The sequence below is a fragment of the Vigna unguiculata genome, chromosome 6, assembly GCF_004118075.2.
Source record: "Vigna unguiculata cultivar IT97K-499-35 chromosome 6, ASM411807v1, whole genome shotgun sequence".
NCBI classification, from domain to species: Eukaryota; Viridiplantae; Streptophyta; class Magnoliopsida; order Fabales; family Fabaceae; genus Vigna; species Vigna unguiculata.
The window spans coordinates 13,134,416-13,157,431 of NC_040284.1; the positions used below are offsets into that span (position 1 = coordinate 13,134,416).

The 23,016-nt window shown below is 32.6% G+C and overlaps 1 protein-coding gene, 2 non-coding genes and 1 pseudogene across 3 annotated transcripts; 2 read left to right on the top strand and 2 right to left on the bottom strand.

The window, feature by feature from the left end:
* The first annotated feature begins 5,649 nt into the window (after positions 1-5,649).
* Positions 5,650-5,808, top strand: LOC114189369. The gene has a single exon (XR_003605672.1). It is a non-coding gene; the product is annotated as a U1 spliceosomal RNA (small nuclear RNA).
* A 1,563-nt stretch (positions 5,809-7,371) lies between these two features.
* LOC114188429 (TMV resistance protein N-like) lies at positions 7,372-14,510 on the top strand. Its single transcript, XM_028077012.1, has 6 exons — positions 7,372-7,439; positions 7,645-8,139; positions 8,313-8,397; positions 8,488-8,589; positions 8,825-8,958; positions 14,387-14,510. Exons 2-6 carry the CDS (start codon positions 7,652-7,654, stop codon positions 14,508-14,510), a joined length of 933 nt encoding a protein of 310 aa, XP_027932813.1. The 5' UTR covers positions 7,372-7,439; positions 7,645-7,651.
* Positions 14,511-20,301: 5,791 nt separating this feature from the next.
* Positions 20,302-20,462, bottom strand: LOC114189336. Its single transcript, XR_003605639.1, has one exon. It is a non-coding gene; the product is annotated as a U1 spliceosomal RNA (small nuclear RNA).
* Positions 20,463-21,824: 1,362 nt separating this feature from the next.
* LOC114189283 lies at positions 21,825-21,951 on the bottom strand (annotated as a pseudogene).
* Positions 21,952-23,016: the final 1,065 nt, after the last annotated feature.

Consider the following 23,016-nt stretch of genomic DNA (forward strand, 5'->3'; position numbering starts at 1 on the left):
TCCCACTTACACACCTCCTTTTTTTATCTCTTTTTCAACATATTGAAAGAGGTAGGAAATCAAAAGAAAATATTTGCTACACTTCCTCTTTCTCTTCCATTACCACCCACATAAATACACCTCCTTTTTACCTTTGTTGGGAAAACAAGAGGGTGAAATTGATATAGAAGAGAACATATATCGAAAACTTTTAAAGGTACGTCATTGCCAATTTCTAATTATTTTTATTTATTATTTTTATTTTTCATTATATATTTTTTAATCATAAAAAAATATTTTTCTTCATTTCTTTTAGTGTCCGTCTGACCGCTCGTGACACGAATTTTTAAATTTATTTTTCTAGAAAATATATCAAAAGAAATATAAAGAACTAAAGATAAAAGAAATTGTTTTCTTTGTTTAATCTTAGTGTCTGTTTGGCCGCTCGCGTCGTGTAACACTCAATTTCAAATAATTAAAAATACCAAAAAACATAAAAATGTTTTCAAAATTATTAAAAAATAAAAAATATCAAATCAAGAATTTCTAAAAGATTCTAAAGAACTACGTGACCCTGATTCCCTATTCACATGGAGATACGTAGGAGCGAGGATTAATCCTCGTCGGGCCCAAATAACAAAAAAAAATATTTTTGTTTCCCTTGTACATCCTTTTATTGTTACTTTTGGGGAAAATTAAATATTTTGAAAACCACGTCTTTTTGCATATTTAATTAAAGGTTTCGTCTTATGACGAACGCTGTGGGTGCTAATATCTTCTCCACGCGTAACTGACTTCCGGACCTAAAATCTATTTTTTTAGCAGACTTTGTGTTATCTTTTTAGTTTTTCCGTAATTTTCTAGAATAAACTATGGTGATGACTCCAAACCTCTTTTCTTTATATTTTAATTTTTAGTTCGCCGTTTTGTCGCGATTTTGTGTTTTAACGTGAATTTGGCACCAAAGGATGATGAAAGAGTGTGAGGTGTTTCCAAATATGCCACAACAACAGGGTTGAAGCTTATTAGTAGCAATGGCAAAGAAATTTTTGAATGGGAATGCAGAGAAATCAGAGTTAAAGGCTCTAAAAATGAAAATGAAAGACGGGGAACAACTTCTCTCTACAACCAAAGAGATGAGAACTTCACCATAAGTGATAACCTTGTGAACCTCAAGATTGAACCAACACTTGCATCAAGAACCACATTTTCAATACTCCAAGTGGAAAACAAATATTCTATAGGGCATGTAATACAATTTTATCATGGTTAGAAACTGCTTTTCATGCACAGTTTTTTACTACAAATACGGTCTTCTATTGATGGTTGTACAACTTTAACACACAGCACACTATATGGGATATCTTTCATGTTTTCACTACATGGGTATATTAATTGATTAATTTACAACAACTTCAGTCATTTTTCTTTCAAATATTTAAGTTTTTGAGTTTGTAATCCTACTATAGGACTGCACTTTGATGATGATGTGTCTTGAATTAACAATCATTCTGTGCTAGCCATTATAGTTCATTTTCTCTGTATGTTGCTATTATAAGTTGGTATTTTCAAATAATTTATTATTCTGAGCTGAAAGCATAGTATGCTAATGTAATTGGTGTCAGAAGTGATTAAGTTATCGAGGTTTGTTTTCAAAGATATTTCAAGTTTCACATGGGTGAAAGAGTAGTGAGTAGTGTGGAAGTTGTGCTACAAAACAAAAGTGTGTATGGATACGTAACATACTTGCTTGGACAAGATCAATGGGTAATCAAGAAGGTCCATGATTAGGACAGTGGGGTCCTACATTCCGATTTTAATTTGTTTGTCTGTATAGTTCTTGTTCAAGTGTAACTCTTATGGTATTGTTATATTGTATAATTTAAGTTTGATTGCAGCCCATAATTGCACAATCATGTTTTCTTTGTGTAAGTTTAAGGTTTTATATGTTGTTTCCATTCTACTTTTTATGATGTTTATTTTTTATTGTTCTATGCTCTTGTATTTGGAATTCTCATGTTTCTTTTGGTGTGACTTCACATTGAGTGTTTTTATAGTTTTTATTTAGTTTCTATAATTTATTTGGTAAAATTTGTTCAATTATTAAAATCCAAAACTTATTAAACCTTACAATAATGTTGGATGTGAGGATTGCAAAAAATTTCTACAAGGGAAAGAAATTGATGTGAGACAGTATTTTAGGAAGAAAATACAAATGTATTGAATGTCTTGGAAGGGAAAAGTTGAAGCTCGTCTACTTTGTTACATACATTAAAAGTAATACACGTTAAAGTGGTCCAATACTGTACCAAAAAATCATTTTACTTTAGACTGAAAAAAAAAAGAAAAAAGAAATTTTACTTTTGAATTGATTTTATAATAGAGTGTAATACTCACCATAATGTAAAATTCCACAGGTACAACCACAAGTAATATAATATCCTTTCCACACAATATATTCTTCAACATATGGTATTGTTTTTGCTTACAAGTACGTAATGATCCTATCTAATTCTGAGTTTAGAACCAGAATGTATATCTTTCACCAGTACAAGAAAAATAAAATAGAATTTATCGGACGACATACTCACAATTTTCAGTTTCAAGGCAATACCAATGGTTCTTTTGGTACAATGACAGCAAAGAGGAGATTGATCAGTTAAATGCAACAGCATGTTGAAAATTCTGAAAAAGAAGATGAATATTTTTTTTTTACCTTTTTAGTTGACAAGATATTTGTTATGTAGTTTAATTTAAGAAACTAAATACCTTAATGAATATTAGATATAATTAAATACTTGTGTAAAATTAATTATTATTTAAGAAGGGGTTTCTCAGCGTTAATAACAAGTTCGAGCTGTATAATAAAATTAAAAGGAGTTTATTAAAGTAGATTGAATATTTGTACTGTTGTATAATATTTGTTAAAAACATATCAATATTTAATTATTACATTAGATAATTTAATGTGATCAAATAAATAAAAATAATTTAGATAAAATATTAGTACATTATTAGTTAGAATTAATATATTATCTTGTATTTCTTTATATAATTTAGATATAAAATAACTCTACATTAAACAATCCTAAATTTTATTCACAGAAGGAATATAGAATACTCTGTGCCGGGTCAAAAAGTGAAGAGACATGAAACACTTTTTCAAAGGCATGTTGGACCAATGGATCCCACTTGGAACCCTTTTATGATACTTCTCAGAAATTTGCATCACATGGTCACTGTATTTACATTCATTTTTCTAGTTCTTCTTTAATGCTTGTAAAAGAGTCTAGTTATTCTCTGTTGCATCTCAGAAGTTCTTGTGCTCAAGTAAAGAATCTTTGTTTCATTCTCTCCTGATGGTCTTTTCTCTGTTTTCAATTTTACCTCTGAATAGAACAAAGTGAAATATAAAAACATTTGTTATCTCTTCAATTGTACTATTATACTAATTGCAGGTGCGAGATGGTTGAGCAGAAAATTATGAGTGTTGTTCCTTCTTCCTCTGAGTCTAGTACAAAAGAATGTGATGTTTTTATAAGCTATCAAGGTAAAGACACACGCAGGAACTTCAGCAGCCATCTTTATGAGGCTTTGATGCAAAAGCAAGTGGAAACCTGTGAAGATGAAGATATTGAAAAGTGTGATGAAATCTCAGCAGCACTCATGAAAGCCATCGAATTCTCGTGCATCTATTGTTGTGTTTTCAAAGAATTGTGGTTCCTCAAAGTGGTGCTTGAGTGAACTCATAAAGATTATGGATTGCAAGAAATTAGTTACTAATAATTTTTAATTTATAAATTAGAATTTAAATTAATTATTACGATGAGCATTGAATTCTTAAATAAAATCAATTCAAAAGTAAAATTTCTTTTTTCTTTTTTGGGAATCGAAAGTAAAATGATTTTTTGTACAATATTGGAGCATTTTAATGTGTATTACTTCTGATGTGTATAAGAAAGTAACTATTACGAAAAAAAAAATAGTTCTTTTAATGTTTATTACTTTTAATCTTATATATTTTCAAAATTTTCTAGTATCAGTTTGAGTATTTTCTTAACGTAACAAAACAAAACATAAACTACACTAGCCTCAAAGCTGTACCAAAACGAAACATAAACTTCAACTTTTCCCAAGACACTCAAGACAGTTGTATGTTCTACCTAAAATATTTGTCTGGCATCATTTTTCTTCGTTGTAGAAAGATTTTGCACAGTTAAATTAGAAAATACTGTCAAAAGTCATAATTGGCAACTACAGGAACAATAAGCAACCAAGAAGTAACAATAAAAACAAAAAACTAGAACTTAAGACTGTAATACAAGGACAACGTCTAAACATGAATTTCACATTTCACAGACAAAACAAAACTCAAGACTGAAATATAAGGGCTGCGTTCTGTAATAGACCATAGGACCTCATGACTTGACATTTTGTTTAAAACTTGTACGTGCCCTATATAAAGTCTTTGGTTCTCCACCCAATCAAACCAGAAATAAATTGTACCAATTAACATAGAGTAAAAGAAAGACTCTTCACAACTCTTGCTTACCATAGACTAAACACCTTCCTTAAACAAACCCCAATTAATGACATCCTCACTACAGACTACATTGGTCTAACTAGTAAACATGTGTATGTTGTCGTAGGGGTGGCAAAGCAGGACGGGTTAGGTGGGCAGACCACAAGCCTATAGTGAGAAGCATTGGATGGGTTTAGATTTTGAGCTTGCAAACACGCCAAAGCTGCGCTCATAAATAACCCTACTGATCACCCTTGTCAAACACCTTTGGGCCAATCATCGTGACCGATCACCTTGGCCGAACACACTTGGGGCATCACCTTGGTTGATCACCCTAGTTGAACACCCTTGGATCGATCATCCTGATCGATCACCCTAGTTGAACATCCTTAGGCTGATCACCCTGACTGAACTGAACACCATGACCGATCACCCTAGTTGAACATCCTTGGGCTGATCACCTTTACCGAACACCATGACCAATCACTCTGGCCGAACACCCTTGGGCCAATCATGAGTTTTAAAGAAAATGTCAAATCCAGAAGTTACGAAGATATTAAAGTATTATATTTATGTGTTTTCATTATTTAGCTTTGAGCTTTGAAATACTTCTTATTCTTCAAAATTAGTCTAGTTTAACGTGGAAAAAGTGTTTTGTTTATCTCATGTAGCTCATGGAAATCTAATTTTTTTGAACCAAATCTGAATTAGTTATTCTGAATTTAATTAAAAATTTAACCTTCGGATACAGGAAAAAGAAGAAAGACATTGCACTTTGTTTGTTGTCTATGTTGGTTTCATATTCTCATTTCACATAGTGTTGTGTTAAGTAATTAATTGTTTTACAACAAAGTGAGGGATTTCTCTTTCAAATATTGAAGTTTTTAAGTGTGTAATCCCACGATAAGATTTCACTTTGCACCTGATGTATCCTAAATGAATAATCATTCTATGTTACCAAGTGCAAGGTTAATTTTTTCTATATTTATTATTCCGATTAGAAAGCAACTTATGTTAATGTATTTGGTGGCAGAGGTTAAGTTATCAGAGACGTCTGTTTTCAAAGATATATAAGCCCCACATCTTTAAAAGAGTAGTTAGAAATGTGGAAGTTGTGGTACAAAATAAAAGTGTGACAGTTATAAAACATACTTACCTGAACAGGATCACTAGATGATCAAGAAGGCTTATGGTTTAGGACAGTGACTTTCATTGCACTTGAGGAGGTGCTGTTCTGAGGTCTGCCCAAGTGGCAGAGCCTACGTCATAATTTGTGGCAGAGGAAGCTGCGTTTGCGCGGCCCTTGCATTTCAGTCCTAAGTTTTGCTTTTGTCAGTCATTTGGGCTTTGTAGCCTATGCGTTTTTCCATTTATTTGAGATTATTTAGGTTTAGCAGAAGTTTCTGTTTAGGTACTTGTGATGTTAATTTATCTGGTTGGCAATTTTATTTTGCTGTATGCTTTTCCAATAGGGATGTTTTTGTAGTTGCCACTTTAAATTCATACCATAATTTGTTGAGATTAATATTGTAAAAGAATCGATTTTTACGAAAAAACATATCCAACGGGATAAAAAAAAGCATATACCCTAACCTTTTGCATGGTGAAAAGTTCGACAAGCATAGTTACATGAAACTTGGATCACACTATCTAGGAAAACGTGTGAATTTCTGAAGACAAAAAACAGGAACACTACAATGGTTGTATAACTATTCTGTTTTGTGAAGTAAAGAATCATTGTCTTCCTTTGTTTCCCTTTTAATATGGTAGGACCGATCCTGAATTGCTTAGGGACATAACATTTGTGTTTGAACATGAATGCACTTTTGGCACCGAAAGGATGATAAAAGAGGGTGGGTGTGTTTCCACTATATTATGCCACAACACAACAACAACATGGTTGAAGGTGATTAATAGTAGTAGCAAAGAAATTGTTGAATGGGAATGTAAAGAAATCAGAGGCTTTGAAAGAGAGAGGGAACAACTTCTTTCTGCAACCAAAGAGATGAGAACTTCACCATAAGTGATAATGTTGTCGTGAACCTCGTGATTAAACCAAGATTTGCATCAAGAAGAACATTTTTTATGCTCCAAGTGTAGAAACAAATAGTGTAGTGCATGTAATACAATTTTATTGATGGTTAGGAACTGCTTTTCATGCACATTGTTTTAGTGCAACTACTGTCTTTTTTTTACGGTTGTACAACTCTACATAAAGCATAGTTATTGTTGGCTTTCTTGTACGAAGCAAACGGAAGAGATAAAGATAATGAAAAACAAGTATTTTATAATTTTAGTTCAATTTGTTCATGATTCTAAGATTATCATAAATTGAATAATAAGGAAATAAATCAATATTAATTGATTTCATTTGTTAATGTTACCTTGTATTATCAATGCAAAACATTTTACCGACTAAGAAGGCGTTTCACAGCGTTAATAACAAGTTTGAGCTCTATAATAAAATTAAGAGGAGTTTATTAGAGTAGAATGAATGAATTAAGAAAAATATTTACTGTTGTATAATTTTTGTTAAAAAAGTTAACATTTAATTATTACATTAGATATTTAATGTGATTAAATAAATAAATAAATAATTTAGATAAAATATTACTATACTATTTGTTAGAATAAATGTATCATCTTGTATTTTTTATATATAATTTAGATATAAATAGCTCTTCGTATAAACAGTCCTAAATTTTATTCACAGCAGGAATATTGCATACTCAAGCTTGTGCTGGTCAAAAGTGAAGAGACATGAAACACTTTCTCAAAGCAATGTTGAACCAATGGACCCCACTTGGAACCCTTTTACGGTACTTCTTAGAAATTTGCATCACATGGACATTTTATTTACATTCATTTTTCTAGTTCTTTAATTGTTGTAAAAGAGTCTAGTTATTCTCTCTTGCATCTCAAAATTTCTTGTGCTCAGGTAAATAATCTTTGTTTCATTCTCTCCCATAAGAACTGTGATCTGTTTTCAATTTTACCTCTGAATAGAAATAATGGATATGGTTAATTTGGTATCTTCTGGTTTTCTCTTCTATCTATGCTCATGTTGAGGAGAAGTGTCAAGAACAAAGGGAAATATAAAAACATTTTCTATCTCTTCAATTGTAGTGTTATACTCATTGCAGGTGCAAGATGGTTGAGCAGAGAATTATGAGTGTTGTTTCTTCTTCCTCTAACTCTTGTACAAAAAAATATGATGTTTTTATAAGCTATCGAGGTAAAGACAAACGCAGGAACTTCAGCACCCATCTTTATGAGGCTTTGGTGCAAAAGAAAGTGGAAACCTATGTAGATGAAGATATTGAAAAGGGTGATGAAATCTCAGCAGCACTGATGAAAGCCATTGAAGATTCTCGTGTATCTATTGTTGTGTTTTCAGAGAATTTTGCTTCCTCAAAGTGGTGCTTGAATGAACTCATAAAGATTATGGATTACAAGAAAGAGTTGGGACAGATTGTAATACCAGTGTTCTACAACACAGATCCATCCCATGTCAGGAACCAAACTGGGAGGTTTATGGAGAGCTTTGTAAAACATGAAGGAGAACCCAACTGCATAAAATGGAAAACTGCTCTCACTCAAGCAGCCAACTTAGCTGGATGGAGCTCTCAAAATTATAGGTAACAAAATGAATTGAGAGTGTGCAAATTAGTCGGACATTATTTTGTGTTGGATTATGTTTACCTAATTCCTTTCTAGATTAAGCATATTGTTGTGGTGCAACACCTTTCATGATAGTTGTGTAGTTATGTTTTCATGATGTAATTCTTTGTTTTCCTTTTTCATATGCTAGGACTGACTCTGAATTACTTAAGGACATTGTTGAAGATGTTTTGGAAAAATTGCCTCCTAGATGCAGAAACCAATGTAAAGGATGGGTAAGAATCGAGGAACACCATAAACAGATTGATGAAATCTCGTGTTCATTCATTTGTAGTGAGGCTGGTGAATTTTTTGTCTCCCTTCAGGTGGAAAACCTTACACGGAAAGCCCAACTTCAAGCAATTGCAATTGAAGAAAGTGCCAAATGCAAAGCAGTAGAGAAAGTGATCAAGTCACTTACTTCTCAGGTAGAAACTATATTCCTACAAGAGCTACAATCTCTCACGTACACAGATAGAGGATTGGTAACATTTATTTTTGTTTTTTCATTTAAAATAACCTAACTATATCTAGAGAAAACCCTTATTCAAGTACATTTTATCCCTAGTGATGCTTTCTTTAGTTATTTCTTGAGTATATAGTGTGGATGTATGAGAACTGGTCTGGCTAATCTTACATGTCTTTGTTTCTTGCACTGAATAGTTGAAGGATATGGCCATGAGGTTACATGTTCTTGGTTCCGATGAGACTGAATGGATTGAGCAAGATGAACCTGGTGTACATATTTATCTGACCTCCCTAGTAGGTCTAATCTATCTTAAAAGACTATGCTTCAGGTATAGAATGCTCTATTATATTTTTACATTTTTTTTGAGCAAGGGAATGCTAGGAATGCACTTTCCAATGCCTCTTTTCCATCAGATTCTCTATTTTAGTTGGAATTAATGGGGTCTCACCATTGTAGAAATAGAACTACTAGTGGAAATAGTTTGTAGTTGTTCAAACTTTGTTCTTGGTAGCACTTTCATAAATATTTCTGCAACTTGATCTTCTGTTGTGCAATACTAGAGTTGAATTTGTTGAGTTGCCTCTTCATCTCGAATGAAGGGATATTTAATGGTTATGTGTTTGTTTTTTGATAATGGATTGAATTTTTAGCTATTGCTATTGTCATTTGTTGTTGCAATAGATAATAGTCGGTCCATCTTGTGGTTCACCCATTTCTTCAAGTATTCTTCGTAACCATATTGCTTGACTCGTGGTTTCAGTAGCTATTACATACTTACTCTGCTTCTGTTGTTGATTGTGCCACAATTACTTGCTTCTTTAATGCTCGATATTGGCGTAGCCGATCATTCTTGAGTTAGTCATAGTTTTGTATCATATACCAAACTACTTTGTGCCTTACAGATATCTTAAACTTCTATTTCCTACTCCTAATGAATCTGACTTGGCTTTTGCATGAATCTTGACAGAGTTGTAGCATACATAATTTTTGGCCATGTGGCTGAGATATAGGAGACTTCCAATTAAACTCATGTAGTGTGATGCATCTGCTTCTTGTGCTACATCATCTTTGTGTAGCTTTTCATTTACTATCAATGGTGTAGTGTCAGGTTTACACAATCATACATCTTGAACTTTTTCAATAGAGCTTCAATATATTTCTTTTGAGAGATAAATATATCTTCTTTTTGTTGCTTCACCTCTATACTGAGGAAATAGTTTATCATGCTAAGGTCGGTCATCTCAAATGTCTTCACCATGTCTTCTTTAAACTCGTTCATCATTTCCTTTGTTGATGAAGCCTTGTGGTCGTTCAACATAAATCTCTTCTTCGAGCACTCCATTTAGAAAGACTGATTTGACATCCAGTTCATGTTCATCCTTTTTGTGTTATAAGAGCTATTAAAACTCTAATTGTATCTAAGCGAGAAATTAAAGAAAATGTCTCATTGTAGTCGATTTTTGGTTGTTATAACGATTAATCTTTCCTTGTTCTTTTGTATAGGTCCATCAAGATTGAACATTTTTTTTCATATATCCATTTCACTCCAATAATGTCTTTTCCATGAGGACAATTTACGAACTCCTAAGTGTTATTCTTCTCAATTATTTTAATCTCTTATTCCATATCCTTAACCCATACATCTTGCTTTGATGCTATTTCACAGCAGTTAGGTTTAATCATTACTATATTGCAAGTTTCGTATATGCCTACCAAAGATCTTAGAAGTCTTGGAGTGGACTCTAGTGAAGAATCTTGTTGTTGTTGTTGTTGTTATGGAGGTGGAGAAAGTGTACCTAAATATTTAGTCTCTTCTTGAGTTTTTTTTTCTTAAGATTGTTGTACTCAAACTAAAATGTTGCTTTTAACAATTTTTTCTTCTTCTAATTCCAAGAAGCATTTTCATGAACCTCAACATCTCGACTAACCTTTTGACTGTGTACTATATTCCAAGAACATTCTTCATATAGTCTTAATTGTCTTCAAGCTTGTGCCTTCTTTAATTAGGAACATGTATGTAGCAAATTTTCTCCATCAGTTAGCCAATGCTAAGAGATTTTCTTTAAGCTTGGGTACTAGTATGACATCATTGATGAGTCTCGTTCCTTCCTTAGTCTCCACCATGATAGTGCCTTTGCCTTTTGACTCCACCATCGTGCCATTCCCCAATCGTACTTGAACTCTGATAGAGTTATTAATTTCTTTATAGATGCCTGGATCATTAATCATGTGATTACTGCACCCACTATTCAAGAACCATCTCCCTTTTGATTGTTAGAGTATCGTGCATAAAAAAGATATTGTTATTTATCTTCTTATTTAGAAAAAATTGCTTGTTGATTTTTGTTGCAACAAATTTTCTCCATGTGTCCAAATTTCTTGTAGTGTTGACATTGAGGTGTCGACCATTTTTCCAAGTGACCTGTCTTTTGACAAATTCCACGTGGAGGATATTTTCCTTGATGGGTCATAGATAAGCTTCTAGAATTTTCTTTATTTCTAGAAATTTCTCCTCTAATTTTATTTCCTTCATTTTTTTTTTCCGAGACGATAATTTTAGTTTTGATTGAAGGCATTTTCGGCTAAGTCTTCTTCACAAATTTTCAATCTTTGTTCATAAGTTTCAAGATAGCCCATAAGTTGTGTTACTAACAGTGTAGCCAAATCTTCTTTTTGTTCAATTGCGGTTGCGGTTGCATTATATTTCTAGGAAATAGAAATTAAAATTTTCTTAACGATCTTTTTGTCAAGAATATTTTCTCCATAGGCTCTTATCTAACTACCTAGAATAGTAGTCTTTAATGGTCTAATATTCTTTCATTGCTATTAATTAAAACTCTTCTCTTATGAAGTTTAACATTATATATCTCATCACTACCTTGAAACTCCTCTTGTAGTGTATTCGAAGCTTATTTTGCATTTGTGGCATTTTGAAAGATTGTGTCATCAACTGCTTGTTGAAGAGCAAATTAAGCACTTGATTCCTTCTATTTGTTTTCCTTCAACCCCTTCTTGTGAGCTATAGTAAGAGTTCTAGAATAATGAATCTCTCTTTTATAATGTCCCATAAATCTTGAGAGCAAAAGAATGTCATCGTTTTGACACACTAAAAATCATAATGGAAGTGGCCATGTGTAGAGAAAATATTTTGTAAATGGTGTAGAATAAAATTATAGGTTTTTTTTTAAGTAGTTGAAAAGTTTATCTGCGTGCAATAGATGACCAAACATAGCTGTGATTGATAGTTTTTAGAAGAAAATTATAATGTGGTCGAATTAGTTGAAAAATATTTAAGTAAAGAAAGAAAGAGAATATAGGAAGGGAACAAGTTAAGGATTTCTAGTAAGGTGAAATATAGCAAGGTGAAATATAGCAAGCTTTATATTGTAAATTGCAGAGGTTTGTCACAATGTATGAGTGAATTGCATTTTTATAGGCATGCCAGTAGGTGAAGTGAGTTTTCTAGAATGAAAATTCTAGAATTATAACATTTAATAATGCTATGTAGTCTTGTACTGTACCTAGCCAAGCCCAATCAAGTAAATAAGTACACACGTTGAAACCACATACCATCCAGCACCCGGACACAACCAGCACTAGCCATCTAGACAGGTAGCCGGCCAAAACCGACTACTTGCCTAGAAGGCTAACCCACTTCAATACACCTCTGGAAACTACTTTAGGACCAGGCCCACTCATGGCCCAAGCTGGGGCCCAAGCTAGAGCCCAAGCCAAGGCCCGGCCCATGAAAAGGTCAAACGTCATTAATGTCTATAAATACACGTGGACCCCATCATTTAAAGGTACGCATTCATTAATTGCTGATTTGACTCTTGAGAGCTTTGACTTACTTGAGCTTCGGAGATTCTTCTGTAGGTAACCCCTCCTGGGTTCAAGCCGGCATGTATCGAATGGGAAGAGGCCAACTAAGGAGATAGCGGACTACATAGTAAGGTGACGCTCGTGCCTAATTTATCTTATTTGTCCCTCTGCAGGAACAATTGGCGCCCACCGTGGGGCCCGAGACGAACACCCTTAGTACCCGCTTTTCTCTGAAGATGGTTTCTACCCGCAGCAAAGCTGGAGCTAGCAAGCAAGTTGACGCTGGTCCCTCTGGACCCTCTGGCGTCACCCCTGATTTGGCCGCCATCTTAGACGGCCAGATGAAGATGCAAGAGGAACTTGCAAACCTCAAGAAACGCAACGCTGAAGAGATGGAAGCGCTCAGACAAGAGAACTCCCGCCTCAGGAGGAAGATCGAGAAAGATGCCGACCTGAAAGGAAAAGCCAAAGAGACCTCTGAAGCTGTGAAGTCTCCGGCTTTCCAACCTACAGAGGAAGAAAGTGAATACAACCCCACCCCCCACACCTTCACCTCCACCCAACAAACCCCTCCCACTACCACACACCCCCAACACTTCCCACCAGGTCACCCGGGACCTACCGCACCCTCAACAACCCACGTTCCCCACAACATACCCACTACGCTTCACACCGCGTATATCCCACCCTACAACCCCCCATATCTTCCCACAACCCACATCCCCCCTCATAACATTACCTCCACCTTCCCTACCATGATCAACCACCCACTCCCATCCCACATTCTCCCCTCCCACCAGCCCAGACGCCGCCACCCATTCACAGACTTTATCGCTAACACCCTCTCCCAACCCAGTGGGAACCATTCAACCTCGACCGCTACACTGGCAAAACCGACCCCGATGAACACCTGAAAGTTTACATCACACATGTTGCTCTGTATACGTCCCACGACGCAGTCTTCTGCAAAGCCTTCCCCACAACACTAAAAGGCCCCGCCCTAGAGTGGTTCACTACCCTCCCACCCTACTCCATTGATAATTTCGACACCCTTTCCCACATGTTTTCCACACATTTCGCCGGCAGCCGCCCCCACCAAACCACCACCATGTCCTTACTGGGCATCAGACAGGAGCCTAATGAACCTCTCAGAACATTCATCGACCGCTTCAGTAAAGCAGCCCTTCGCACACCACACCTCAACCAGGAAATGATACTCCAATGCATGACCCTCACCCTGCAACCTGGACCCTTCGCAAACAACGTCTACCTTCACCCACCCACCTCCATGCACGAACTCAAGTTGCGTGCCGCTGACTACGTTCGCATGGAAGAAATGCAAACCCTTCACACTAAATTCTGCAACGACTATGCCGCCAACACCACCACTCCCAATCCCAACCCCGTACCCAATCCCACCCCACACCCTCACCCGCGCCCCGATACCCGTCCACGTGAACCCCGCCAACCACGTTTTACCAGATACGCCCCACTCACAGTAGCCCGCTCCCGCATCCTTGACGAAGCCCTCCAAGCTGACCTCCTCCCCCCACCACGCAAAACAACCACCCCTCCTAACGCAGACATGACCAAGTACTGTCGATACCACCGCAATCACGGTCATACTACAGAAGAGTGCAAAGCGCTACAGGATAAGATCGAAGAACTGGTACGCGCCGGCCACTTTCGCCGCTTCATCCGCAGAGATGACCACACCTCCTCTCGAACCCACCACCCCCCACGACACGACCACAGACGACAACCAAGCGACGCTAACCACAATATATAGATTTATTTTTCTATTTCTTACAACTCCGGTGATATTTTCTAGAAATTTGTACCAATTTCAAGCATATTCAGATAATTGTTTTTTCATTCCAAATTTTAGCCATATGATATATAACTTGGGTTTAACCTTGCAACGGTAAATGCAGTCAGGAATTGTTTAGCGAGAAACAAGCACAACAATGGTGGGACGAGAATTTTGAAAGAGTATGTGCTCAGTACAATGTGGTCGAACAACGCGACTATTTTTTAGAAATTTCATATATCTCCTAGTTTCAATTCTATTTATTAAGATATAACATATTTTATTCTTTATTATTATTATTATTATTATTATTATTATTATTATCATTAAATATTATGTATTATGATGATATCTTAAGTTTTAGTTTTTCCTTTATACAATGGGATATTGTATTTTATATATTGAACAAATTTCTAATATATCAATATGAAAAATAAGAAAGCTCTGTGACTTACTTTTCGTCAAACACCTCTTGTACATATTTTTCCTTCTCATGACTTATACATATCTAATTATTGTTTAGCTGAAAAAAAGAAGAAAAAAGAAGTTGTTTTGATTGTTATCATAGCAATATAAAAAGCATCATAGAAGAGTAGGGATTTCATTGTGGTTTTGAATTCCATGTCTTTAATTTTTTTTGTTTTACAATTTCATTACACTTTTTGTTCTTGTAAAAAAGGTGTGAAATAACCCTAGACCGAAGACAAAATAGAAAGAAATATTTTAACCTTAGCTAATGATTCACTTAGGCCAAAATCATTCCTGTCCTTGATCTTGGGAGCAACATTCTTATTTATAAGCAAGTCTAGTACAATTTTTGTAGATATACATAATCATATATTGTAAAATAATCACTCTAGAAGATAATCAATAAATAATAACTAAAATATCCTCTTAAAATAACAACTAAAATATTCTCTAAAATAATAACTAAAATGTCTTCTAAAATAACAACTAAAATATCCTCGAAAATAATTAATTTCACATAATCCCAATATTCTCAAACATTTTCTGCCACATCTTAGCATCCTAGAAGGAGGGTCAGTCATAGAGCGACATCCTTCTCAAGCGCATCAGCCCTAGAGAGACATCCTTGTAGGTCTTGAACTATAAATTAGCTTTCCTTGAGTGCGTCGGTCCTAGGGAGACATCCTTGTAGGTCTTGAGCTATCAACTAGATTTCCTTGAGCACGTCAGTCCTAGGGAGACATCCTTGTAGATCTTGAACTATCAACTAGCTTTCCTTGAGCGCGTCGGTCCTAGGGAGACATCCTTGCATAATACCTCGGCACATTGTCGAAGTGTTGGATTTAGAAAGGTATATAACTCTCCAACTTTTGAGTTTCCTCTTCTTGAGATGAGGAAACTCAGAAGTTGTCCTTTAAGTAACTGTTGCTCACCACTTTCTATGCGCCATCATGACTTCTCAACTACCCCTTGCCACGTGTTCCACATCTAATGGGCTATTTTCAAACCACGACAGATGTAATCTTCCTCCCATTACAAGAAATATGATTATTATATACGCTTAGAATCCGTAGGTAATGGACAATCTTCGTAGGTAATTTGATATTATCTACGAATTATTTACGAAACATATTTTGTAGGTATTCAGCTGGTAGGTAACTTTATCTACGAAATGTGCATCGTAGGTAACTTACCCCTACGAAGTTTACCTACGAAATATTACATAGGTAACTAACCTACGAAAATCTTCGTAGATAATTTACCTATGAAGGTTTTCATAAATAAGTTACTTACGAAATATTTCCTAGATAAATTACCTACGAAGTATTTCGTAGATAATTGAAATATATATAAAAAAAATATTTTTGTAACAATCCTTATGCCTTCTTTTGAATCAATAATTAAGATTCACAATAAAGAACATAATTTAAACCAAACTTATATGAGAATCTCAATTTCTGTTCAAACAAATAAAAGTACAAACTTTTTAAAAGAAAACACACACACACACACACACACACACACATATATATATATATATATATATATATATATATATATATAAAGAGAATAAATTTACATCTTTAATAGTGTTTTCCCGAAGAAAAATTTAATTATGTATAGAAAGAAAATTCAAAAACAATTTAAAAGTACACGCTTAAAAAAGAATTGGTGTCAACATAACTTCAACAAACCCAACTTGGAGATTTGTGTAGTCAAAGATGGTGTGATATTCCACCAGGAAAACATCCCCAAGAATCTTGCATACACATACACACTACAAGCTTGTTTAAAAATATTTCTACAAATATTTAATAAAAATGTCAATTTTAGTAAGAATGTCATCATAAGATTTATACAAAAAGTAAATTGAGTGTCAATTTATGGAGAGACAATATTGCTTCATTTTTACAAAAATTGGAACTAAATTGAAACTAAAAACAAATATAGGGACCAAATTGAATCATTTTGACATGTGACACAACTGTGAAGTGACACGTGTAAAAACTAAAAAATAAAAAAAAATCAAAAAATTAAAAAGAAACAGAAATTGACATTTGGCATTGACTTTAATACCGTTTGGTCAAAATTAACGGCAACGACCAAATTGAATCATTTTTACAAAAAAAAGGACTAAATTGAGACAATAAAAAATTGAAGGACCAATTTGACATTACTTGACAAATACAAGGACTAAAAGAGTAATTTTACCATTTATTTTAGACAGGTGTTAGTTTTGCGGATTTTGAAAACCATGCCAGAAAAAATGGAATTGTTTGGAAGATCGTTTCCTGCTTATGGAACTTCAATGAGGTGTACAAACTAATTAATAAGAAGGTATATAATAAAGGTGTTGTTTGTTGCTCCATAGAAGGCTAAAAAGATTATGGACTAATGGATTTTTTTTGTATTTAATGATGGTAAATTGCCACCATTGAATCTCAAATATAATTTCTAGTCCTTATGGTAATCATATGTTACTTACCCTTTTATCTAGAAGTAATGCATCCATTAATGAAGCTATTAGCTTTTTTCCAATACAAAACTAAGAGACAAGATAAAATTAAGGAGATTTTTATTTTTTATTTACATATTTTTCTTTAAATTTTGTATTCTTGGTAGATGTAAATCATAAGCATGACTTTAGGTAAATTTTATATTTTATTTTCTTTTAAACATAATAAAATAATTTGCACTTACTTTATTAAGGAAGAAAATGAAAAGATTATGAATAAATTAGACCACGTGATATTAAATGGAACAAGTTTGTCACAATGGTGCAATTTAAATGAGATATTATCCAAATGGGCAAGTGTTGAAAAAATTATGTACATGACTTAGTCCTGCTTACATGGCAAGACTTATGACTCCCCAAAGTGAAGTTGTGTTTAGTCAAACACAACTCCCATATGTTGTCACCGTGTTCACGACAACACATTGAGAAAGACATCTTTTAAAAAGAGAATGGAGTTGTGACAATAATTTATCAAGAAAAACTACCAAAAACACTACATAGGAAGTGGTATGCGAAATTAGATTTAGGTTTGTTCTAAGATGGTCCCTTTTAATTAAACTTGCAAAATTAATTTAGTTGTTAAAATATTTTTTTCTCCAAAAATCAACAAATTTTTTTTATATTTTTTATTAAAAAAATATTTATGTGGATCCAACAATGATTGACCTTGCTCCAACGTAATCTCATTAACAATACGAAATCAAGATTATGTAATTCTTTATTAAAAAAACTATTTGATGGTTGTTGATATTTTTCAAATTTGAAGTCTTTTTTATAATTGACGCCATTTAGAGTATAACGTAGTGTGAACGACTATGCTTGATACTTTTACGAAATTCACAATATGAGATGATAATGTAAACAATATATCAATACTAGTGCATTAATTTTATTTCAGTGTAAAAGAATTATTTTATAAAATTATAAAATCTTAAAACCATAAATGTAACACCTAGTTTAATAGAATCACTGTATTATATTAAAGTTTTTGAAATTTTATATATAAGCGAAACAACTATATAGTATATGAATTGTGTATTATCGTACTCCTCACAAGTTACACAATCATACAATCGGTCTAAATAACAAAATAATTTACACTTAATTTATTAAGGCAGAAAGCAAAGAGATTATGAATAAATTAGACTAGGTGATAGTAAATGGGATAAGTTTGTCATAGTGGTACAATTTTAATGGGATATTATCCAAATGGGCCAGTTTTGAAAACATTATGTACATGAGTAAGTTGTTGTTGCATGACACGACTTATGACTCCCTAAGGTGAAGTTGTGTTTAGTCAACACAACTCCAGTGTGTCATCATTGTGTTCATGACAAGACACTAAGAAATACAACTTTTGAAAAAAAAAAAAGAATAAAGGAATTGTCATCATAATTTATCAAGAAAAGTTATGAAAAAACTAAATAAGAAATGTTCTATGAAACTAGATTTAGTTTTGTTTTAATATGACCCCTTTAATTAAACCTGCAAGATTAATTTAATTTTTAAAATATTTAATTTTCTACAAAATTCAAACAAGCAATATAATTCAATGTGTTTTCATTCAATCGGAAATTAGGATTATGTAGTTATTTATTAAAAAAAAGGTTATTTGTATGTAGATATTTTTAAAATTTGAAGTCCTTTTTATTTTTTAAGATTTTAGTATTTTTTTTATAACTCATGCCATTTAGAATATAACGATGTGCGAGTGACTAGATGGATAGTTTTACAAAATGCACAAAATGAGATGATAATGTAAACATATATCAATATTATTGCGTTAATTTAATTTTCTGAGAAAAACATTTGTTTTATACATCTTATCATATATAAAATTAGTTTTATTAAAATAATTTTGAAAAAACAAGAGAAGACTATCAATACAAAAAACAAATGAAATTTTTTATGGTTAAAATAAAAGTTATCCATCACAGTTACAAAAATAAAAAATAGTTTATGACAAAAATATTCTAACTACGGGTATTGTTGTCAGAAAAGGAAAAAAAATAACAGCGGTTAAAAATTGCTACAAAATGTAGTCTAATTTGAATATATTTTATCATATTTTAACGGTTAAAAACCGCCACAAAATATATCATATTTTAAAGGTTAAAAATCGACAAAAAATATATCATATTTTGATAATAAAAAGCCACCACAAAATATGTCATATTTTTACGGTTAAAAACCTACATATAAAATGTCATATTTTTACTGTTAAAAATGGCCACAAAATATATCATATTTTCATAATTAAAAACCGCCAAAAATTATTTGAAATGTTATTTTAAATTTTTAAAATTCTAAAAAATATTTATTAATTATTCGACTAACTCCAGAATTCACTTTTTTCTTTTCTATAACATTATTAGAAAAAAATCAAGTTTTAAATAGTTATCTCCTACATTTGCACCTCTAATATACCATAATTGTAGGATTATATAAATAAATCATAAATAAGCCAATTATGATATAATGACAAATTTAACATGTCTCTCACATCCACCCTTGTGTTTCAAGAAATAACTAAAAAGGTAAGAATTCTTTATGCCACATGTTTATACATGAGTGTAATATATATATAATGCTTGTCTGGCATAGTTTTTTTTGTTGTAGAAAGATTATGCACTTCCTCGTATGCAGTATGATTGTAAGGTTTAATGATTTTGGATTTTAATAATTGAACAAAACTTACCTAATAAAATATAGAAACTATAAAAAAATAAAAAATAATAACTCAATGTGAATACTACAATAAATTAACCTACAACCTTTAATATGAATAGTTAAATCGGATAGTACTATCTAATGAAATAATTGGCGACTACAGGAACATAAGAATCCCACTTAGAAGAGCATATAAGCAACCAAAAACAAGATAAAAAACAACATACACAGAGTGAACCAACACAAACAGAGATTTATGCTAAAATAGAGAAGAACTTAAAGACCGTGGGAAAACGTGAACTACACAAACAACACAACACTTAAGATCATAGATAAACTGCAATAAACCTAAATTTTACAAACAAAACAAAACTTATGACTGGAATGTAGGGGTCGCGCGAACGCAGACCCCCTCTACCACAAATTATGACGTAGGCTCTGCCATTTGAGCAGACCTTAGAGCAGCACCCTTCCCAAGTGCAATGGAAGTTACTGTCCTAGACCATGGACCTTCTTGATCACCCATTGATCTCGTCCAGGTAAGTATGTTGTATAACCATTCACACTTTTCTTTTGTACCACAAGTTCCACACTTCTCACTACTCTTTTAGTGATGTGGGACTCCAAATATCTTTGAAAACAAACCTCTCATTAACTTAATCACCTCTGCCACCAAATACATTAACATACCTTACTTCCTTCTCAAGATAATAAACTATTTGAAAACACCAACTTGTAACAACAAAATATAGAGAAAATTGACCTTGCACTTGTACCATAGAATGATTAAATGATTCTTCATTTATGATACATCAGCTGCAAAGTTCAATCTTATCGTGGGATTACAAACTTAAATATCTCAAAGAGAAATGACTGAATTTGTTGTAAAATAATTAATTACTTAACATGGCACTCTATGAAATGAGAATTTGAAACCAACATAGACAACAAACAAAGTGCATGTCTTTCTTCTTTTCCTGCTTTTGAAGGTTATTTTTTTAATTAAATTCATAATAACGATTTTAGATTTGATTAAAAAAAAGATTTTCATGATCTACATGAGAAAAAGAAAACACATTTTCCACGTTAAATGCAATCATTGTGTATAAACTAGACTAATTTTGAAGAATAAGAAATATTTCAGAGCTAAAAGCTAAATAATGAAACCACATAAATATACAAATTTTAAATCTTTATAACCTGTGGATTTCAACTCATGATTTGACATTTTGTTGCAAAACTTATAAGTGTCCTATATAAAATTTTCGGTATTCCACCAATCAAACCAAAAACAACATGTACCGAGTATAACATATAGACACAAGATCAAAAGGCTAAATAAACAATAAGAGAAGAATATATCAATTGTAGATAATATAATGTGATAAAAAAAAGTGATATCATGAGTTAGATATGTAAAAATAATGAATATATCCCAAAAATATATTAATGTTCTTTTTGCTCTTCTACGTACCATTAAACAAATTCATAGGACTACTTCGGTAACTAACTTCAAAAAGTTAAGTGTACTTTATTCAACCTGAACCTAAATTTTAATGATGTTATCTATATTGATTACTTGCATAAAATAAACTCGAAACTGAGAGGTCAACAAAAATTTATATATAAAATCAGTAATAAATGAATAAAAATCTATGTTATTAAAAGATAATCACTTAGTAGTATATTAATTATACATTTATTCCAATTTATACTTCCATTTCACTCTAATATATTAGAAGATAAAACATTTATTTGAAATTCACACACTATATTTTATTTTATGTATTCATTGTGGCCAAAGTTCTTTTGAAATAGATAATACATAATATTTAGACATTATAATGTCAATTAAAGTGCATAGTAATCTCACTTGCTTTTGCTTTTGTAGAAAATGTTGAGCTACAATGAAGGAGTTGCGCAAATGCAAACTCCACTTCCACAAATTATGATGTAGGTTCTACCATTTTAGAAGACTTTAAGGGAATATACCTTAAGAATGCAATGAAAGTCACTACCTTAGTCCAAGTAAGTATGTTGGACCTATGTACACACTTCTGTTTTTATATCTCTTGATTTTCATTACTTTATATACCTTAAACAATGTGGGACTTTACACACTTGTATACTCTCCACTTGTACCAACTTGACCATTTTTTTATACATATGTTACTTTGCACGAGTATAAAACTCCTTCGATTTTTATAAATAATTACAATTACAACCAAAATACATCAAGAAATTGTTATTGCCAAAAAAATAATGAATGTTGAGTTGGTGAGAAATAATAAGTGAATACTACATTATTCATAAGATGTAGGAGGAAACAAGGTATTTTGATGCCTGCATGGTTTCACATATTTTTAAAAATCATAACTTTTTGAGAGGTTAAAACCAAGGTACTAGTAGTGACTAGTTTCATAGTCGTAAAGTTCTTTTGATAAGAATTGTGGTATCTTCAAAACTTTTACTCGCTTTCTACTTGTAGAAAAATGGATCTAGATACTCTAAAATGATTCGTTCAACTTAGAGAGAAAAATCAATAATGTTAATAGTTGATACTGCATTCATATTCATATACATAAATTTCTCATTAGTGATTGAAATGGCTTATACCATTTTACTCACTTTAGATGAATTAGATCCTAGTAAAATATTTTGATACACTGAAACTAATGTAGTAATAAGTGGAATTCATTCTCATTCTAGTCCCATGGGTTGTCTCCAATGTGTTGTATACATTATTATTTTTGTTGGATTTGTCAAATGCATGCATTATCCTTATTCATGAAAAACTCTGCCAAGGATAAATATTCTTAACAAGGGGAAGGGAAAAAAACACATTTTCTTTTTCTTTTCTAAGCACTTATTTCACATCAATTTATTTTAGAATGATGTTAGTTTTGTGCAATTTGAAAATGATGTCAGAAAAAATGGAATTGTTTGGAAGATCGTTTCCTACTCATGGAACTTCAGTTAGGTGTAAAAACTAATTAATAGTATATAACGAAGGTGTTGTTTGTTGCCCCATAGAAGGCTAAAAAGATTATGGACTAATGGATTTTTTATTTCTTTAATGATGATAAATTGCCACCCTTGAA